We start from the raw sequence: 22,819 nt of genomic DNA on the forward strand, positions 1-22,819 counted from the left end.
CACCGTTTTACCATTTTCATGTTTTCTATATAAAAAATAGTAACAGTTAACTTGAATGTCTGTGCATTTGAAGTAAACATAATTGTATCCCTACTGGCTATTATAAAATTAATTGAGGATTGAGAATTTTTATTCTTTACATATTTTCTTCAACATACGGCAATAAGCTGTGTTACATAATTCTCAGTTAAATGAGTAACCTAACTACCGTGTTTCCCCGAAAATAAGACCCGGTCTTTTTTTTCCCTCCAAAAGAGGCACCAGGTCTTATTTTGGGGGGGTGTCTTTTCTACTCACTGCCATAGCACCAACAACCCCGCCCAGCCAGCCCACTTCATTGGCTGAAGGAGCAGCTTCATTCTGCAGCTAAGAATGGAACTCCAGCCTGCATTTCGCCATCAGAGGCCTTTCCACAGTTTTTGGTTGCAGAGGCTTTTCAGAAAGGCCTCTGACAGCGAAATGCAGGCCGGAGTTCCATTTTTAGCTGCAGAATGAAGCTCCTCCCTTGGCCGCAAAAGAAGTGGGCCAGCGAGGCAATTGTTGATCCATGGGAGGCCTGGCTGCAATGGTAAGCTCCACCCACACTGCCCTAACTTGATTTTTAGGCATGCACCTCACCCCAAAACTAGGTCTTATTTTTGGGGTAGATCGTACTTTCCATAGGAGTAGATTAATTTGAAATCTGTATATTGCAAATCATTTTGAGTATTTAGCAGTAATTCTAAGTAGAATTGCATCAAATTTACGGAGAAGACAGCATATAGTTAATTACTATAATCTAAACAATTGCCACTGGAGTCCTGTTCACGAAAGCAGTAAGCAGGACTTGCCTCTGAAGACTGATTTTTCTTTTATCTGATATGTAAATCCATACATTGTTGCTTAGGAAATATTTACTATGAGAATCCTTGAAAGAGCCAGATTCACATAACAACCATGTTACTAACTTAACAGCTGCAATGGATGCACTTAACTGTGGCAAGAAAGGGTTGTAAAATGGGGCAAAATTCATTTAACAAATGTTTTGCTTAGCGACAGAAATTTTAAATTCAATTGTTGTAAATCGAGGACTACCTGTAACATGTATTCTAGCCAAATTACTTGAAGATCTTAAACTCTAGTAGACAAGATAAAAACTAGAGAATGGCATTCTTTTTTCTTGGTAGAAATTTCTTTGTGCAATTTTCTTTCTAAATGAAAGCCTAAACATACAAAACAAAACTCTTATTAATAACATGCTGCCTGTAAAACAGAATTGCCAAAGAAAACTATAATTGACATAGAATGCACCAGTTTAAGAGTCCTGTTAATTCTGTAGTACATAACACTTCAAACACTTTATTTCATTAACTGCAGCTACACAGTCAGGCCAGATGTCTGGTGAAGGAAAAGCTGGTCCCCCAGGAGGCAGTTCACGAGCAACTTTTCCCCCAAGTAACAGAGGGAGGGGCCGTTTTCCAGGTGCCCTTCCTGGAGGAGACAGATTTCCAGGACCAGCTGGACCTGGAGGGCCCCCTCCACCTTTTCCAGGTAGAGTATTTCCTTCTATTGTGTATGTTTTGCAGTTTTGTTGTTCTTCAGAGGTAGGAGACTTGAAGCTTTTTATTTTGTTCCTGAAATTTGGGAGTAGTACAGAAATGTTGTTGTATTGTGCATCAACGTCTTAGACACAGTATAATATAGTTTTGCAGTAAATAGGAACAGAAATGTAAAATATTTTCATTTTACATTAACTAATGGTTTCTCTTCTATTAAAATATAGACTTTCCACTTTTTTCATTTGAAAAGGTAGTCCGTTTAGAATAGAATGAAACTCCTTTTAAGGCTGCCTAAGTTGTTAAAAGCTTTCCTAAATTGTTTGTTAAATAAGATGAACAACAACAACATAATTTATTAAATGCATATTTCACCTGATTCCCAGTGAGACTCAGCAGTACGGTATGGTAGTTTTATTTATAAGGTTTCTTCCATATTTTTTCACTTTCATTTTTGTTTACTTTGATGGTATGCTTATTCTGTGTTCTACTGTTGCTACTTCCCTTCTGAGCCTATATTCAAATTGTGAGCTTTTTAAATAAAAGAGATAGAGGAAGAAGACTTCTTTGAATAATTCTTTTATAGAAACAAATAGCAAATTAAATTACATTAATATGATTAGTTATTTTTTTTAGTTTTTATCCTTCCTTTTGACTAGAAAGGGGAGAATTAGAATCTGACATCTGTTTGGATTTTATCTATGAGACGGCATACTTACTGCAAATGCTTGTATGTGTTTGGAAAAACATGGGCAATAGAATATTAATAATGGACATTTTTCCCTCCCTCTTTAGCTGGACAGACTCCTCCACGTCCACCTCTAGGTCCTCCTGGCCCACCAGGCCCACCAGGTCCTCCTCCACCTGGCCAGGTTCTGCCTCCTCCACTAACTGGTCCTCCTAATCGTGGTGACCGTCCCCCTCCTCCAGTTCTGTTTCCAGGACAACCGTTTGGCCAGCCTCCATTGGGTCCACTTCCACCTGGTCCTCCACCTCCAGTTCCAGGCTATGGTCCTCCACCAGGTCCTCCACCCCCACAGCAAGGTCCTCCTCCACCTCCAGGTCCTTTCCCCCCTCGTCCACCTGGTCCTTTAGGACCACCCCTTACACTGGCTCCTCCTCCTCACTTACCTGGGCCACCACCAGGTGCTCCCCCTCCCGCCCCACACGTGAATCCAGCTTTCTTCCCCCCACCAGCCAACAGTGGCATACCTACATCAGACAGTCGTGGTCCACCACCATCAGACCCCTATGGCCGACCTCCACCATATGACAGAGGTGATTATGGGCCACCAGGCAGGTGAGTATGCCTTACATTTATTGCATATTTATTGACTTAAGGGAATTCTAGAGCCCATTCAGATAGTATTGTTACATTTGGACAAGGGATATTCAACATCTGGTGTCATCATTAAAACAGTATTTTCCTATTTTTAACCCCCCCTCTGAGTATTTTATGACTTTGGGATCTCCAATGTTCTTCTGTTGATAAGAGTTCTAGAATTCTCTGCAGTGGGGAATATCTGTCATTTTGCATGAGAAAGTGATACAAAAACATGTTTCGCCAGGGAAACCTTGCTAAAAGAAAATTGAGGCTCATAATTGCAAAAAAGTGTATATAGAGCTCACCCATACTTTAACTGAATAGTCACTGTTTCTCTTTGTCACTATTTGCTTTCCAGGGGTGTTGTGACACCTGCCTACCAAAGCATTGTACCAAACAGTCGATTAAAAATGCTACTTAGGTCTTTTGTCTTCCATTCATTTACGTATTTGTTTGTTTTTGTCCTTTATGTATTGTACATAAGCCTTTTAAAGAATGTATTATAAATATTATTTTAATGAGATATATTACATCTTTCTTGCCTTCGGTAGATTTGCTTTTAACTTTAAATATCCTTCTTTTAATGTGTCTGTTACTCACAAAACAGCTAACTATTACATGCAGGGAGATTTATACTTGTATAACAGACATGGCTTTTGCTTTCTTCTGTCTCTTATACATAGATACCCATCTGCTCTGGAATGTTAAAATTCATTATTCTGATGGACACAGTTCTCTCAGTGGCATAATAGCCTATAAAACAGTTCAGTATCTACTGTCTTAAGATTTAAATTATAGAGTTGGACTGGTTTGAAGGGACAAAGTTGTTTTGGACCATGTGTGGATACAAATTGCTCTGCAGTTGCAGAGGGCAAACATGCAGTCCCGAGAAAAGAAGTAGCTGTGTTTATGGAGTTACTGCAAGTACCATATGAGTGCACTTATGTATACAAAAGCACTTTTTCCTTTCAGATTCAAAATACTACAAAGCTGTACTAAATGGACAGAATTTGAAGAGGCCTCTAATAGAACCTCTGTGGATTGTCTGTCTTGGCATGTTTTTCTTTTCAGTATGCTTTACTTATGTTTAGGGATCTTCATTTGCAATACTTACTGTCTAGCTTAACTAGTTATTGTGACAGAGTCAGAGAACATTTTCAGGTGGCAGAAAATATGAGAAAACACCCATTACAAAATAAAGGATGACAACAGGCATATTGCAGTGTATTTCAGCAGTACCTTTTCAATATTCAGCTTATGAATATCTGTAGTGACTTCACATGACTGCTTCACCACTCCATATTTCAGCTTTTAAATCAACCTATTTATTTGCTAGCTTCATTTGAAAGCATGCTGTAGGCTTATAGTGTTTCTTTATATTTATTTTTGATGGTATTTATTTTATGTGAATGTTATATCACCTCTCAAAATTTTGTAGGTTGTGATACATACCCTTTTTTGCATGTTGTGAGTATATCAGTGAGGCTTTGTGGGCATAAAGATTTGTTAAATAAGTAGCATAGTTTTTTTCTGAAACATTGAGTCCAGTAGTATTAATTTATTTGTGGAATTAACATCTAAAATGTAAGAGAGCTTATTTTTATGAAGTTAAAGCATTATGCATAAATGCTTGAAAGAATATACGAAGAACTCAATAAATTTCTATTTTAATATAAAGAGAATAATTTAATTAGCAAAGGAGGGCTGAGGGTGGTGAAAGCAGGAATAGAACCTCTGCACATAATTACCAATATTTTCATGATGATCTGAACTACAATCCATAACTATATTTAAATTGTCAATTATATATCATAGGCGTTTCACTGGAAATAACATGTCCATAAGAGAACAATTACATATGCCATTGTATTGGAGACAAACGAAAAATAATACTCAAAACGCAGGGAGGTATGAATTTTTAGACATTTCCTCTTATGCTAAATCAGCTGTAGGATCTTGATCCACTTCTTGCTCTTAAGAGGATAGAATTGCTTATTCTGCATTTTCTTTCTACCAGAAGAACTAACATTTGCAAGAAACATTTCTCAAAAGCAATTTAAGCCATATAATTTATAGTGCTGGAAGGAATATGAAGAACATATAGTCTAACATCACACAAAGCATGATCTCCTTTCTAAGTGTCTCAGTGAAATTACATGGTTTTGATTTGTATTTGTTACAAGCTGAGGGAAGGAGAAAACTGGTTAATTACATCTTGGGTGTAGGAGAGTGCCTTTAGAAGGAAAAAAGGTCGCTCTGTTCATATTGTCAGTCTTCAGATCTTGTTTAAGATAGAGATTGACAGATGTCACGAAGTTCAAAAGGGCACTAGCAGAATAAGTTAACATTTTCTATCTCCAATTTTAGGTAATTTAAATAATTAGCCAAGTGTGCAGCCAGCATATTTACCTTGCTTATGTGTACTATATCATTACAGAACATAGAATATTTTTAATTCTTGGCACAATTATTTACTCACTGTTTCTTATAAGAGAATAAGCATATGCATTGAGGCCATACTTTTTGATTGGGGCAACTTTGATTCTGTACCTGAATTATAATACATTGATTGACAGAAGTTTTGTAAGCATCTGAAGCTTTCTGAAGATGGAAAGCACTGCATAAATATATCAGAACTGTTGCTTTTGTGATAGTATACTTTTTTCTCTCTAGCTTGCAGGTTTTGTATTGCAAAGAAAAAGCTTTCTTTTTATGTGTTTTGCTTATAATTCCATATTAAAATTACTGTAATATTGCGCTGCTGGAAGTAAATAAAAATGGAACTTCTGTCTGTTTGCAGAGAAATAGATGCTGCAAGGACACCATTAAGTGAAGCAGAATTTGAAGAAATTATGAATAGAAATAGGGCTATCTCTAGCAGTGCCATTTCAAGAGCTGTATCAGATGCAAGTGCTGGTCAGTATATTTAATTTAGTGACTATTTTGTTCTATAATCTGTATTTACATATAAGCAAGAGATGAACTAGAAAAATAAATATAGGAAATAAAGCTTTCTGGTCAAAGGATATTTATTGCTTATGCTATGCTTATCTAAAAGGACTGGTTCCTCCTGTATGAATTAGGACATTTCTTCTGGAGAGGTAATTTTTGTGGCTTTATTTATTTCCAAGGGCAAGGAAGTGGGGCTTTGTTTCTGAAGTACAAAAAAAGTATAAGTCTACGCCATACACTTGACTTCTGGCCCCTATATTAGTGTTTCAGCTCTGACTAATATTATTCTTCCAGAAAGCATTTAAAATACAGTATTTTTATTTATTATTTTTGCCTGATTTTAAAGCTTTGTCAGTTGTTGATATCATAAATTCTTTTAATTTTTAAATACAAATTTTTTTTGGATTTTTAAACATTTTGCTTTTATTTAATAAAATGGAACAAAAAGCAATTAAAAGGAAAAATATAACAATAAAAAATTGTATACTTTTATGAATATACACGTGGAAAAATTTTTACACAAGTTTCAAGAAAGGATAGGTATACTGGATTTTTGTTCATATATAATCTATATCTGTAACCTGTAAACTATAATTCAGAAATTACAGGTATTATCAGCTGTTCAATCTACTGAAGGATTTGGAAGAGTAGAGTGGTATAGATTCTAATGTTGCTTCAATATTATTAATGTTTGTACGAATGATGGATAAGTAAATCTGTGTATTGTATGTCAAATAGGGGATCTAGGACAACTCACTGTGGCCAACTTGCCATGGGACAACTTGCCGCGGGACAAGAGTTACACTAATATCAAAGAAATGGTGGAATAGAATCATGAAAGGATGCAAAAGGAGGGATAAAATGAAATGTGAATGATAAAAATTAGAATAATTTTTAATTAAATTGAATTATTGAATTGGTCCGTGGAGAGTTAGCTGTGGTGAATTGTCTCACAGCAAACTGGCTGCAGCAAGTTGGCCACTGTGAGTTGGCCAAGAATCGCTGTTCCATTCCAGAAGGGAGAGGGAGAGTGGACTCAAGAGTAGAGTTCCCTAACCTTTCTGGCTTGGTGGCCTGGCAGGAATGGGAGCAGCAGAAAAATGTTCGTGCGTATGCGCAATTGGGCCATGCGCATCAATGGGGTGAGCACATGTGCAAACGGGCCACTGGCACCCGCATGATTCTGGCAGCAGTGCTAGCATCCCCCGGGCATGCGCAAATGGGGCTGCTAGTGCCTGTGCAGTGGTGCTACCATTAGTGGGTGGGGCTCGCCTGCTATTCTCACGGCCCGGTTGCCAACAGACTGCACTCCAGTACTTGGGCACAAACCATAGGTTGGGGACCCCTGTCATAGAGCACATATAATAGCATGCTTTTTTAAAAAAAGATTTTTATATAGAGACTATTCCTGTTGGGAGGAATACTAGAGTGGAATCTTTTCCCCTAGTATTTAACTATATTTTTTAAAGTGGTGTACTTAAATCTTATGACTGAGTCCTACTCATTCATTTTAAATTCTAGTTTATAATCTAAAGTGGTGTAAACCAAGAACAGGTTTATCAGCTTATTGTGTAGTGAGGGGGAAAGTATTTGATCCTCTGCTGATTTTGTACGTTTACCCACTGACAAAGAAATGATCAGTCTATAATTTTAATGGCAGGTTTATTTTAACAGTGAGAGACAGAATAACAACAAAAACATCCAGAAAAATGCATTTCAAAAAAGTTATAAATTGATTTGCATTTTAATGAGTGAAATAAGTATTTGATCCCTTCGCAAAGCATGGCTTAGTACTTGGTGGCAAAGCCCTTGTTGGCAATCACAGAGGTCAGGCGTTTTTTGTAGTTGGCCATCAGATTTGCACACCTCTCAGGAGGGATTTTGTCCCACTCCTCTTTGCAGTTCCTCTCCAAGTCATTAAGGTTTCGAGGCTGACGTTTGGCAGCTCGAACCTTAGTTCCGTCCACAGATTTTCTATGGCCACTCCAGGACTGTAATGTGCTTCTTCTTGAGCCACTCCTTTATTGCCTTGGCTGTGTGTTTTGGGTCATTGCCATGCCGGAACACCCACCCACGACCCATTTTCAATGCCTGGCTGAGGGAAGGCTCATCCAAGATTTGACGTCCCTTTTATGTGGTGAAGTTTTTCCTGTCCCCTTGCAGAAAAACACCCCCTAAGCAAAATGTTTGCACCTCTATGTTTAACGATGGAGATGGTGTTCTTGGGGTCATAGGCAGCATTCCTTCTCCTCCAAACACGGAGAGTTGAGCTGATGCCAAAGAGCTCGATTTGGTCTCATCTGACCACAATACTTTCACCCAGTTGTCCTCTGAATCATTCAGATGTTCATTGGCAAACTTCAGACGGGCCTGTACATGTGCTTTCTTGAGCAGGGGGACCTTGCGGGTGCTGCAGCATTTCAGTCCTTCACCGCGTAGTGTGTTACCAATTGTTTTCTTGGTGACTGTGGTCCTCGCTGCCTTGAGATCATTGACAAGATCCTCCCGTATAGTTGTGAGCTGATTCCTCACCGTTCTCGTGATGATTGAAACTCAACGGGGTGAGATCTTGCATGGAGCCCCAGACCGAGGGAGATTGACAGTTATTTTGTATTTCTTCCATTTGCAAATAATCGCACCAACTGTTGTCACCTTCTCACCAAGCTGCTTGGTGATAATCTTGTAGCCCATTCCAGCCTTGTGTAGGTCTACAATCTTGTCCCTGATGTCCTTGGACAGCTCTTTGGTCTTGGCCATGGTGGAGAGTTTGGAATCTGATTGATTGATTGCTTCTGTGGACAGGTGTCTTTTATACAGGTAATACATTGTATAAAAGACACTTGGGAGCCAGAAATCGTGCTGATAGATAGGGGATCAAATACTTCTTTCACTGATTAGAATGCAAATCTATAATTTTTTTGAAATGCATTTTTCTGGATTTTTTTTTGTTATTCTGTTTCACTGTTAAAATAAACCTTCCATTAAAATTATAGACTGATCATTTCTTTGTCAGTGGGCAAACGTACAAAATCAGCAGAGGATCAAATACTTTTTTCCCTCACTATATATTTGCATGGTTTTAGTTTTGGTACATTTTTGAGAAGGAAAAGAAAATATTTGAACTATAGGTTTTTTATATTAATCAAATACATATCTGTTCACCAAATTTTATTTTCCAGCGGAATATGGAAGTGCTATAGAAACATTGGTGACTGCAATTTCATTAATTAAACAGTCCAAAGTATCTGCAGATGATCGCTGCAAAGTACTTATTAGCTCTCTGCAAGATTGTCTTCATGGGATTGAATCAAAGTCTTACGGTTCTGGGTCAAGGTAAACCTTTTGTTTAAAAATCTTGACTTGATGTTTAGTAGAACAAGAAGAGTTCTGTAATGTATGATTCTTGGATCTTTACACATTCAATTTTTTGGTTAGGAAAATTTGGGTTATTCATTCTCATTCAGTGGAATAGCAATCCTATTTAAGCCACTTTTTATACACAGACACAGACACACACACACACACACACGTGCGCACAAACATAATTAAAATTATTATACAAACAAATGGAATTAAAATTATAAAGATTTGGTGATGAAATTTTAGAATAGAAAGTAAAACATTTTTAAAATAGCAGCTAGCTCTGAAGTGAATCCATTAAAAAGAAATACACTGTATTTTCAACATCAATGCTAAGAGTATACACAAGATAGGAAAAATGCTGTTTCCAAATTCAGAACAAACATTGTGTTCTTGAGGTCTACCAAACTGTTTTACTTCAGCCATATTTCAGTATAACCAAAAATATATATACTACTTTGCAGATTGCCTCTTCTCTCCCCTCTCAGCACCCAGCACTTCATGTACCATTGGCCTATCATCCTACCATTTTCCCTACCCTCCTGTCTTTCAGCTGTTGCCAATGACTCACTGGCCTGCAAAAATCCTGTTTTGTTCCTATGCATGGAGCAAAATAACCCTGCTTCATTTGTGGATGGACCAAAACATTCAAAAAAGCATGTTTTGGTTCAGGCATGGGCAGTCCAAAACTAGTTTTTAATGCATCAAGCTTTTGTGCCCAGAACATTTTGCATATTTGTAATTAGTACTACAAAAATCTATTTTGCCTTTTCATCTCCTTAATAACAGCCATTCCTTGCATTACTTAAAAAATGGGGCTACCAAAACATATTCATCATGAGTAGTTGTACTGGCACTAGTTTTTTTTATTCAAAACTTCAAGAAATTTTAGATTATTACAAGATATGTAAATTGATTTTAGAGAATTAAGGAAGTAATTTCTTTTAGAAGACGTGAACGGTCAAGGGAGAGAGACCATAGTAGGTCAAGGGAGAAAAGCCGACGCCATAAATCTCGTAGCAGAGATCGTCATGATGATTATTATCGGGAAAGAAGCCGTGAACGTGAGAGGCATCGTGACCGTGATAGAGACCGTGATAGAGAGCGTGATAGAGAACGAGAATATCGTCATCGTTAAGAGGTGGGCACATTTGTTCCTGGATTATTAATTTACTAATCTTGAAAATGTAATAAATATATATTCTTGAATTATGTAGCAGTATGCTGTACTGAACACACTTCAATGGGAGATATGGTCAGGTAAGTATGAGAGTGGTATCTCCAACTATTCCTTCCCTTTCCCTCCTCTGCTAATTGCATGCATTTCTTTTTGGAAGTGATATGTAGTTTTTGTTGTCTTATCAATTAATTGCCCAATAGCTAATTCAGATCTTTAGGATTCAGTTGGTCCTGTTATTATATGCCCTGTCCTTAGATATATTTGCAGAAAAGGAGAGCAACATGGGTTTTTCTTTAGGATTTGAGGAGCCAATATTGGAATAGTCTTGATTCTTAAGATTTGTAAAATAGTATTTATAAACTTCTTGTTTAGTAATAGGAAGCCAAAGTTGAAACTAAGAGGTTCAAGAAGCAACAGCTATTACAGTCAATGGCTGCTATGCTTGAAGACTGATCTAGCTGCTAGAGGAGACTATCAATGAGCCCTGTGAGCTATTGCATTACAGTATCTGGATAGGCTTTAAGAGCTTAACTGCTTGAACACATTGATTTGAACTTGAAGCCTCTTGAAATCACTGGGTTCATTCATAGATTTGAGCATTAGACCTTAACTATTAAAAAAACCCAAACAAAAACTATAGTGGCAGTAAAGTTATAGACATTGTGAAAATTTTTAGAACTTATATTCCTGTATCTTTCAAGTTCTGTTTGACTACCCTACCTAAATGTGGATTAAACAACAAATAAATATTGATTAATGCTGTACTTTCTATACATTACAAATTCAAAAAAGCAGATATATTTGTAATATTTATTATTCATAGAACTTTGTGTAGAATTTCTGATTTTTCTATTCAATAAGAGATGTTTCTCCATGACAGTAATTAATATAAATTTCTTATTTTTAATAGACTTCTTTATCATCTGTAGAGTAATGAGATTCTAGCTGAATGTATCAGTACAATTTCATGTATGCAGTCATATGGGTTGCTGCTTTGTTTGTTTTTTTGACAATTTGTTCTCTGGTTCTTTTTCCACCCTTGATGAACCTTGCATGCTTTTTTCCACACCAAGAAAGTACATACTTGTTTTCAATATTATTCATAGTTTTGGTTTTTTTTAAGTAGTGTAGAATATAGTCAACAATGTGACATTTAGAATAGCTTTAATATATGATTTCCAAAGGTTGATGCTGTCTTATGTTTTAGTTCCAATGAATTAAATAATAGTGTGCTACTTTTTTGGGTAGCACTTTCTTTTAATAGCAATAGCAATAACAGTTACATTTATAAACTGCCCCATAGTGCTTTTACAGCATTCTCGGGGTTGTTTACAATGTCAGCATATTGCCTCCAACAATCTGGATCCTCATTTTACTGATCTTGGAAAGATGGAAGGCTAAGTCAACCTTGAGCCCCATCAGGATCGAACTCTAGGCTATAGGCAGAGTTTGCCTGCAATACTGCATTCTAACCACTGCATTACCAGGACTCTCGTTACTTAAAAGTCACTTTCATTTTTTAAGATTCTAGTTGCAGCGATTTTTTTTCTTTTTTTCTTTAAGCCTGAAAATTTATTTGAACATGCTGCCAATGGTCAAAAATTATTTGAGGTTTCTCATTAGAGAATCATTATGTTCCTTTTTTTTATCTTACAGCAATTAACTTTTCTTGGCTTCCAGATTTTTTTCGGTTATCTAATAAACACTGTTTACTTCTGTACACATAGCTATTATTAGGTTACACACTAATTAAGTAGAGAATAATGTTCATGAACATGTGTTGTTTCACATTATAACAGGTATTCTTTTGAGTTTCAAAATTTTTTGCACTTCTCACATGGATTTTATGATTTTTTTTCAAGAATAATGAGTACACTCAATACACAGTGAAAAATGTATTAGTTTTACTTATTATCAACTCTTAATCTTTTCTGAGTAGATGGCACTTAATATTTATTGTTGACTGCATGCTCTTCTTACTTAATTTTATCTGCACGATCTGTTTCAAAATTTTGTAAGATGTTTGCAAATGTTTGCTATTTGCAAGTAAGAATTATACTTACAGTATTTTTAAAGCAGTTTAGGTTCCCTTACACCTGACATTCCATAAGCCTCTTTCCTCATTTGATAACCCTGCTTATTTTTTTATTTCATTCAAAAAAATTTTTTATGGAAACCTATGTGCACAATGCAGATTTTCAATTCAAAATACTTATATTTGTAGTACTTCTTTCAAGTCTAAAAGTTCTTGGAATTTACTGTACAGCAGTACAGTACAGATTTATTTATTAATGCTTAGGATTTTGCTAAATGATTCATGGGCCAGTATGGGGGTGGGTGTTATATATGTGCTGAGGGAAGATTTGAGGGCCGTTAGTTAAGCATTTTATGGTCTTAGTGCAGTGACTTCTTCCAGCAATTGTACAAACATAAGTTGAGTTTTTCATAAGAATCATCATTATAGTTTTGCTATTCATTTTATAAATATAAGAGCTATTGTCCTTTATGCATGTTTAACTGTTAAAATATGTATCTGTCATTGATGGGAAGAAAAGAAAATCCTCTTCTCATCTTAGAGAAACCTATCCCCAAATTCTAGAGGGAATGATATATTACAAGGATCTGTCAGGAGATGTATTGTGGGAATTGTATTCTGTGAGCATCTGGAAGGCCACATGATTTCTGTTTGCGTCAAAGTGAAAGGAATACCTCTTAATAAAGGTAAATACTTTTTTTGAGGCAGAAGGTTTCAGGAGCTTAATAATACAATTAGTAGTCACATGGGGCTTCCCTTGAGGACAACCCGGAGGCTCCAACTGGTACAGAATGCAGCCGCGAGAGTTGTGTTGGGAGTCTCCCGATACTCCCATGTCACACCTCTGCTCCGTGAGCTGCATTGGTTACCAGTTGTCTTCCGGGTGAGATTCAAGGTACTAGTAATGGTGTTTAAAGCCCTACATGGCAGGGGTCCGGAGTACCTTAGGGAACACCTGCTGCCGGCGTCTACTTCCCTCCGCCCTGTGCGTTCCCACAGAGAGGGCCTCCTCAGGGTGCCACCGGTCAGAGAATGTCGACTGGTGGCCCCCAGGGGGAGATCCTTCTCTGTGGGCGCCCCGGAGCTATGGAACCAGTTGCCGGTTGAGCTCCGGACGGCGCCCGATTTTCGCTCCTTTCGCCGCGATCTAAAAACATACTTGTTCGAGCAAGCCGGCCTGGCCTGAGGGGTGATTGGTGGGCTTTTTATTATTTTTATTGGGTTTTTTAGTATGTATTAACTGTATTTTTTAATTGGGCATGTATTTAATTACTTTTTATTTTTTTGTAATTTCTGTGTTTTATTCTTACCCTGTACACCGCCCTGAGTCCTTCGGGAGAAGGGCGGTATAGAAATATTAATAAATTAAATTAAATTAAAATTAATATCCAGCTAATATCCTACTAATCTGTCCATGTGAACATCCTGCTAATTTAAATAGTGCCTGAAAGGGTAATAACCTTGAATTAAGTCTGAAATATATATTCCTTAATAAATATAATTAAGTTGATATATCAATTAAAGAACATTAAATATACCCTAGCAGTATTGTATGAAAGACTTTATTTTTTTATTTATTTTTATTTTAATTCCATTTATATACTTGATGTTAAAAGCCTAGAAAATTCTGTCTGTTATTTTACATATGCCCAATGTGGTTTTGAACTTTTTTTTCTTGCTCAACTATCCCCATCCCATTTAAGACACTTATTGGTGATAAGTGGAATGAGGTAAAACTCCCATTGGCTTCTGGCCAGTGTCAAATAATAGGAAACTAAAACATGTAAATGTAATAATTTGGCCTTTGTTGTTACAGTTTCTTAAAACATATTGAATAGACTATAGAATGATCCTTGCACATATAATTCAAACTGGAGAAATTTTGTTTGAAATGATCATTTGGTTTTATATCCTTGAAATTTCATTTTGTACATGAAGCTTCTGTTCCAGTTCACAAAAATTTTCAGTTACCTAATTTCAGTACAGTAAGTTCAATTCTATGAATTCAAATATTAATCAGACAATATGCCCTAATGGTTACAATAATCTTCTATATTTCATAATTTGAAATAATAGTATGTAATTTATAGTTAAAAATAAATTCCTAAAATATGAAATATACTACTATATAATTTGCAATCTAGGGACGCGGTGGCTCAGTGGGTTAGGACACTGAGCTTGTCAATCAGATGGTCGGCAGTTTGGCGTGTCGAATCCCAAGTGCCGCATAGCAGAGTGAGCGCCTGTTACTCGTCCCAGCTTCTGCCAACCTAGCAGTTTGAAAGCATGTAAAAATGCAAGTAGAAAAATAGGGACCACTACGGTGGGAAGGTAACAGCGTTCCGTGTGCCTTTGGCGTCTAGTCATGCCGGCCACATGACCACGGAGACGTCCTCGGACAAGCGCTGACTCTTCGGCTTTGAAACGGAGATGAGCACCGGCCCCTAGAGTTGCAAACGACTAGCAAGCATGTGTGGGGGAACTTTTACCTTTACTAATTTGCAATCTAACCATAAAATACGTTTAAGTTTTCACTTTATAATTCTTAGGAGGAGTTTGAATGAAGACTTGAATTTAGGTTTTTAAAAGATAATGGGAAACTTACATGAAAGTAGCTACATTTTGTCAATTATGAAAATAAGTAGCACTTGCTATTATGAGATAGAATGAGATGTCTGCCTCAAGGATAAATACAGAGTTATGTGTATTAGTCATAGAACTCGGTTATCTTTGGTTTCTCTGAAATAAAACCCATTTTTATTTTTAAAAGATGCAATGTTTTGGACACAGTTCTGAATCTGATGTAATTATACTATCTATGTTATATGAGGGTACCAGATTTTTTATATATAAAGTTCTGTGTTGATTATAGAACCACCAGCCAAAGTTTCATCTCAGACTTTAAATTATGCAGTATTTGTGTTAACTAATAATACTTCCCATCTACATTGACATGTTGGCCATCTAAAAATATATATTATCCAAAGAGAATATTGAAGGATAAATGATACAATTTAAAATCCCAATTTTCATCTACAACTTTGGTTTTAATTAAACCAGATGCTGTACATGTCAGCAGCACATAATCTAATGTTCTGGATGTGTCCTCTGGTAATTAGTAATATAACTAGATGTACCTGTAACATAGTGACACAATTTTCTATCAGTGTAATGAAGGATATTGAACACACACACAAAGTATATTTTCGGTATTTTCCAAATATAAATATGTTAGTCATATTAGATTGTGTCAAATATCTTTTTCATCCCAGAAGAGAAAAAAATATTTCTAATAGGTGGAAAGACACTGTGCAAGGTATCATCCTCAGACCCTGAGGAAATCAGGTTTGCTTTGCACAAGTTCTTAATGAGTTCACAAAAATGCATTACTGTGTGGTCTTTTGAAGTTTATATAGTATTCTCAGCCTTATTTTTCCTACTCAGTTTTTATGAGTAAGATGAAACCATACATATAATATGTAGTCATACACTGCAAGAACTCTACTGCTCACCTTTGAACAGGAGTTTCTGAAAGTGCTGAAATTTGTTTTCTATTCCTATGAACCTAAAATGATAATCACCCATATTTACTACAGCCATAGGTATTACTTGTATTTATGTAGTTCCTCTGAAATCAGATGTAACTTTCCAATCTTGTTTGGGGGTTAATGAATGGTACATTGAATGATCCCAAAATGGATTTTCACATGGTTTCAATGTGTTTAATGATGTTTTTTTTTAATGTACCTTGACATGTTCTTCTGGCTACTGGATTATTTGGGACGTTTTCATAAATTTCTGTAATTTTTGTTATGTCTTTTGTAAATTGTCATTATAAAAGTACAAGAAAATTGTAAATATTTCAGATGTGTATCTTATTTTCTTGTACTTGCCGAAAAACCCAAAAATTTGTGTGCAAATAGCAACAGATCATATTTGTATTGGATGATATACATAGATTAAAAGCTGAAAGCAACATTACTGTATAGAAATAATAGTTACCATTTCTAAAATTGCTTCAGGCATGAAAATTGTAGATTATCTTGTGATGAGCTTACTAATTTTATGCTTTGTCATAGATAAGCATTTAAAAATGCAGGAAATTAAAAATTCTTAAGCTCTGATGCATATCATATACATTACAAACAAGATTTTTAACAACAGATTTTGAAAGTTATCAATTTGTTGTTTTTACTTGCTTACAGTGATTTGTTCTCGCAACTTTGATACAGTACTAAATTAAAAAGAGGATGAATCAATCTAGCATTGATAAATTTGAGCTTCATTTGACAATTTATCTGTGGTCTCAGACCACTATAAGCATAACATCATTATAGTTTAAAAGTAGTTTGAATGCACATAATTCTTGGTCAGATTTGTGTAAAATTTAAAATGTGGCCTTTTGGTTTTTTTTTACAAAGCGTGTTCTTAATCTGTCTTTTTGTGTAGAAAAAAAATCTTAACATTTTATTCTTGGGAAGAATATTTGTATTTGCATATTCAGTGTAGCTCTCACCATCTAGTGGCTTCCATATATGTTGGATTACTGTTTACATTTTCCAGTCAGCACAGGAAATGGTTATACTGTCTGAGGATGATGGAAATTATAATCTAACATATGTAGGCTGCACCAGATTGGGTAGGCTGCAATACCTAATAAAAAGTGGAAACAAAATTCCTCCATTTTCTCAGCATTTTATGTATAGGCATTGCACATAATAAAATGGAATCTACCAGAATAGAATAAACACTTGTGTCCAAGCATAACAGTTGTACTACTTCATCTCTTATCTATTTTATATAAACTATATAAATAAAGATACAAGATCAGAATAATTATGTACTAGATGCATATCAGATGACTGAGCCTATATTTAGAACTTAAGTTGGTTACATCCTGTTCATGACCCTGGTAAATTGTAATATTAAATGGATTGGGCAGATGTATTAAATACCTATATTCATTTAAATAAGTAGATGCTATGAGTAGATTAGTCAATACTGTTACTGCTGTCTTAAGAGGCAATGCTAATTTGTTCTGAAATCAGTGAAATGTATAGGGATGGCAGCTAGTTGGATTAGATGGTTGGCAACAACTATGTCTCCCTTTTATAATCCAAATTTTTATTTAAAATCTTTGCGAGAAAGCATTTCTTTTAAACCTAAAAGACTTAATATTTGTGTCTGAAATTCTTATTCCAGGTGATTGTATGTTTTATGTCTTTTTTGCTATAATATTTATTTTACTGGTACTCGTTACTACTAGTGGTTGAAAAAATATGAATAATTATAAATATAATTAATCTATCAGTTTTAGTAAGAATTATTTTGTGAACACCTATATTGGCAAAATGAATAACAATTTTGTACATGTTAGTAATTTTGCTGTTATATTTGTGCTAGTCCAGTTCCTTCATTTTTTTCATAATTGTGTTTGTGAACACAATCACCCTTTTCTAATAGATTCATAATAAAATTTGGTTTGAACTGCTTTTCTTATGTGAACTAATTTGATTTTGGAAGTGACAAAGATTTCATTTCTCAACAAATATATTGGAGTGCCTTTCTTGCTTACTGTGGTTTGAGAATTTTTAAAGGAATTGAACAGTATTTTTCTATTTTATTTGCTGCAGTTTTAGCTTCATTAGTTTCTCTTATATCGCAATGTGAAAATATATAGAAATATGTAAAATTTTAAAATTATATTTGTACACTCAGTAGAATTTATCAATTGAAATTATGAGAAATTGAGACTGATTGCATTAGGTAATCAGATTCTAGCCACACATAACTAACCATCAATATGGTATCTCTTTTGCTTTTGTGTTCTGACACATAAATGAGGAGGAAGCTGCTTTCCACTAATGCAAGTCCAGCTTGGAAACTAGCTTGGATTGAAGATAAAAAATTGTGGCTTCCTGGCATCATCCCTTGCATGAAGGGAGAAATGGCCATACCAAAGGAATCCCATGTTGATGCATAGAATTTAACTTAAGTCACAATTGAGTCACCCAATTTGAGCTCTTGTAATTCAGCAGTATAAACAAATTCTAGACAAAATTAGTAAACATTACCGTATTTTTAACTCGAGTAAAAGCAAAGTAAGACATAACACCAAAGTTTCATTTTGTATATACAACTATATAATATTTAATAGTATTTAGAAATATAACAGAAAAAACACACATACATAATTGGACTTTTGTTGGAATACATTTCCCTTCCTAAAAGCTGAAATGCTAACGTTAAGAGTCTCCTTGGAGGAGAAAAGCCAAAGTATTTTATTTGCAAGGAAATGTATACAAGTATACATTTTAACATACTTAAATCCATTAAAATACAACAAGCCTAAGACTTCATAGAATATTGATTTGCAACTATGGTGTGAGGTATGCTGAAAAATAAGTGTTTATGTTACAATATGGGTGTTAATCTCAGTGAACAATTTTTTTGGGGGGGTGCCAGGCTTTGAATATAAGGAATTACCAAAAACTAAAATGTCATGGGCTTACAGTTGTAAAAAATAAGGTCAGGTTTTGGGGACTGTGTTGTGTGACACTGCATCTGTTCTTCTCAATGTCCATAAATTCTCCTGCTCTTTTAAAAATCAAAAGGAAGTAATTTACCTGGTTTGGTATTATAAAAGATTATTAGACTGGAAAATAAATTGTTCTAAAGAATGAAAGTAGGAAGTGATTGAGAGGATGAGAAGTTGCCTAATTGCTTTCACAGTTCCTAAACCTGCCTTATCTTTACATTTTTATTAACATATGGGAACTATTCAAAAGGACTGAATTGCTATTTAGTGAAGCCACAGTGAAACCTTTGAATAATTGCGAAAGCTATTGGGTTTTTGACTTGCAATTACATATTGCAGCAGACATCTCTACTGAAATAATTGGCCAATAAAAACAGTTACAGAAAATATTATGTATTTAGTAGAACAAAGAGATAACAATTTATTTTTATGGAAGAATATTGGTAATATCAAAACTCTACTACCATTGTAAGAATTTTAATATAAATATTTTAATATAAATATTGAAAAATATCTCTAAATAGCAATGCTCCTATAAAAATTTAAATCAAATTTAAATATGAACCAGAGTTTAAATCTGATTTTGTGTTATAGTAATCCCAATCCACAACATGCTAGTATAGGTTTTTAAAAAAATATTACCTACCAATGGAAATAAGTCTAAATTCATTAATTTATTCATGTTGAAATAGTTTAGAATAGAATCTGTGTCAATACCTGAGAAGTTTGGAGTCTGTTCATAAATTTGTCGCTGATAATCTTAAAAATGTGTTCACCAACAAGATAGTGTTTTAGAAGTAGTTCATTATAGTTATTGCTATGTTCCTTCATGTTTATTATTTCTTTAGGTACTTAATAGACACTGTATTCACAATGGAAAATTCTAATAATCTTGCAGCTGTTATTTTGTTCCTCTGAAACTGAGATTCCATCTGTGCATAATAAAGTTACACAATTTATGCACATTTTGATTCATCTTGTTAATAAAATCAATTTTAAAAAGATTTTAAGGTACAACGGGAAAAAATCCAAATGCTTAATACTCAAAGTGAAAACTAATTAAATTCTCACCTGCTTAAAACCCATTGTGGCAGAAAAGGAATCACCAGGAAAGGGCATCTGACATTTTTATTAATTAAATTAGTTTTTCTAACTTGAACTGTATCAGCAGTAAGAGAGACCTTATGGCAGCTGCATATTGCTGTGTTCTGAAATTCTTTATCTAGATATCTGCACACACAATATACCAATATGTACTTTTCCAAATAGTTTAAATTTTCTAAAAAAAATTTTTTAAATTATTGCTTTGATGTTTTATGCTATATCCTAACATTCTTTTTTGGAATCATGTTCCACTGGATTCAGCGTGAGTTTGTTTACAGTAAGATTTAAAATTTGTTTTAAGTCTGGAAACATATTTAAAAGTAAACACTATTAAAAATGGTATAGCTTGCATACTGCTAGCATTGGGCACAGGAATGAACAAACGTGTGATGTATACCTGTATTTTTTATCATTTTTAATATCAGTTATAATAGTTATCAAGCAGTGTTTGTATATTTACTGTAGATTTGATATAGAATATTCAACAATAATGTTATTAAAAAGTGTGGTACTTTTAAAAAGATAACTAGCTAGAATCTAAAGATATGGAGTATAAATTTTGAGTGTTTTGTTTCTGGAATTCATGTGTTAGGGTACATTATTTTGTTAAAACAGAGCAAACTTTTAAAAATAGTTCCTGATACAGCCTGAAGAAAAGAAAGAACATATTAGCTCTTGGTTTTATTAAAATGGGAGGGGGGTATTGTTTGTATCACATCTTAGTATAAATTAAATAATTATTCATGGTATCTGAAACAAAAGTAAGTCTTCCATGTGATCTCTGCACAGTTATGTAACTCTGGTGAAATCTTTAGTAATTTTGTTATTGAGTTGACTTTGATATTACGGTATGTGATTGCTGCTTATAAATACCGTACATGACTGCACCTGAGAATCAGTCATATTTGAGTGCTAGCTGTGTTTAGAAGTGAGAAAAGTTCATTTCATTTTTCCACACATCTCTTAATTCATATACATATGATCTAGTTGTGTGTCCATTTAAACTTTTACGCATGGACAAAAAGCTACATAGATGAAAGGAACTGTTTATAATTTATCTGTCAGATTAATTTCTGTTTTTAACAGTTTTATTATTTAGCTGTTCACATAGTTTCATTTTTTTAATTAAAATGGTTAACAATGTAAGAAAATGGTCTGGCTGTGCACTTTTTTGAATATTGATCTGAGGAAACATTCCTGTTTATGTTTACATTTTACAAAATTAAGAATTTATATATTCCTGTAAAATGATTCTAAAAGGATCAACCTGCGATTTGGAAGATTTTCAAACAAATTTTTGTTATTTATATTTTTTTATTTATATGCTGAAATAGATTTGATGTGTGTAAATTGTGTATGTATAGTTAAACCACCATTTTTGCTTGCTGTGGGATCTAGCAAAATCTACATCACAAATTTTAACACATTACAGCTGAAGGAAGAGGAGCACCTCGCCAGAAAAGAAATGTAACTTCGTGGAAAGAGGCTTGTCCGGCAGTTTGCTTCTTGTGATCGAACAGAGCTGTAAAGGATTCATGGATAAATTGAACAGGAATAGATCTGAATAAAGCAAATCTGCATATATGGTAACCAGTAGCTCTCTTACTTTTTATGTTGCTTAGCTGTTTTTATTTGAAGGAACCTGTGTGATTTAAAACATATAGCTTTTTGCAACTATTACTGGTTATATATATTTGACAATTAAAATGTGCAGACAATTGGAAAAAAGTCAAGTAAATGCTTGTTTTTATAGTAGTTGGTTCTTGTTTAAATGTTCAAGATAATGTCTGTAAAGCGCACCAATTTGATTATAATAGATGTAGTGTTGTAATAAACTGTTTGATGGGGCTGATGTGTAAATCTGTTCGAGTTATTTGATGTTTACACCTCAGGGAGCGTCTTGTGTTCAGCAATATTTAATGGTGTTAAATGTCTCTAACAAAATGCATATTTTTTACAAATGCATCAATTTATTGTATTTGATGAACTTTATGATGAAACAAGAATAGAAATCACATTATTAGTTTGTAGCCAGTTCTACATAGATGGTTTGTGAACATGCCTTTCGGTGTACCAAAAAATTAATGTTTCTGATCCTTGTAGATTGAAACTCAATTGCAGAAGATTTAGGCTTAACTTGAATTAAAATGTACAAAAGACTTCTGTTGCAATATACAGAACCCATATTTATTTACAAAATGTTAGGGGAAAAAATTGGGCATTTTTTACTTTTTTGTTATGTTCTATTTCCAGATGCTCTGATAGCATATACATAGCTACATAGTATGTCAACTAAAAGTAGATATAAAAGAATTTCCTTAAAAAAACATGAAAAATAAAAAATTCCAGAAATTTCTTTAAACAGTAAAATGTAGTTTGTCCTAATAAACAGATGTACTCCAGAATCAACAGATTTATAGTCATGCTCAGCAATACGTTTGTTGATAAAAACAGACTTCTCAGATTTTTACTTGCACCTACCTAATTTCTCCTTTCAAAGCTATCGACATTTTAAATGTTTACTATTTCCCCAAATTTACTGTAATTGATTTGTGAATTAATGAAAATCCTTTTTAATATTTAATCAATATCATAATAAATTGGATTATAAATTTGCTGAGATATGAAATTAAATGCACCGTATATATTTTGCCATTATAACTTGATAAAAACCATGATCAGTCTGGGTTTTTTAAATTAATATAACTGTGTAATAATATTAAAAAGCATCCTTGACACATCTACAGTTTTTAAAATAAATGAAGCATATATATTAACATATATATGTGTT

General features: G+C 34.4%; 1 protein-coding gene across 9 annotated transcripts in view; it reads left to right on the forward strand.

Moving 5' to 3' along the window:
* CPSF6 (cleavage and polyadenylation specific factor 6) overlaps positions 1 to 21,876 on the forward strand; it is a gene marked incomplete at its 3' end in the record, with an annotated part of 32,896 nt that extends 11,020 nt beyond the window's left edge. Inside the window, exons 5-11 of one of the 9 annotated variants that reach the window (XM_083365584.1) lie at positions 1,357 to 1,530; positions 2,331 to 2,835; positions 4,675 to 4,767; positions 5,660 to 5,775; positions 8,991 to 9,144; positions 10,120 to 10,312; positions 14,531 to 21,876. In XM_083365584.1, coding sequence (XP_083221710.1) covers positions 1,357 to 1,530; positions 2,331 to 2,835; positions 4,675 to 4,767; positions 5,660 to 5,775; positions 8,991 to 9,144; positions 10,120 to 10,309 — 1,232 coding nt within the window. Of the gene's footprint in view, positions 1 to 1,356; positions 1,531 to 2,330; positions 2,836 to 3,217; positions 4,768 to 5,659; positions 5,776 to 8,990; positions 9,149 to 10,119; positions 10,313 to 10,388; positions 12,070 to 14,530 lie in introns of those variants that run through there. The other 8 variants (XM_083365583.1, XM_083365587.1, XM_083365585.1 and 5 more) reach the window with 8 other exon arrangements.
* Positions 21,877 to 22,819: the final 943 nt, after the last annotated feature.

The sequence above is a fragment of the Vipera ursinii genome (assembly GCF_947247035.1).
Source record: "Vipera ursinii genome assembly, chromosome: 6".
NCBI classification, from domain to species: Eukaryota; Metazoa; Chordata; class Lepidosauria; order Squamata; family Viperidae; genus Vipera; species Vipera ursinii.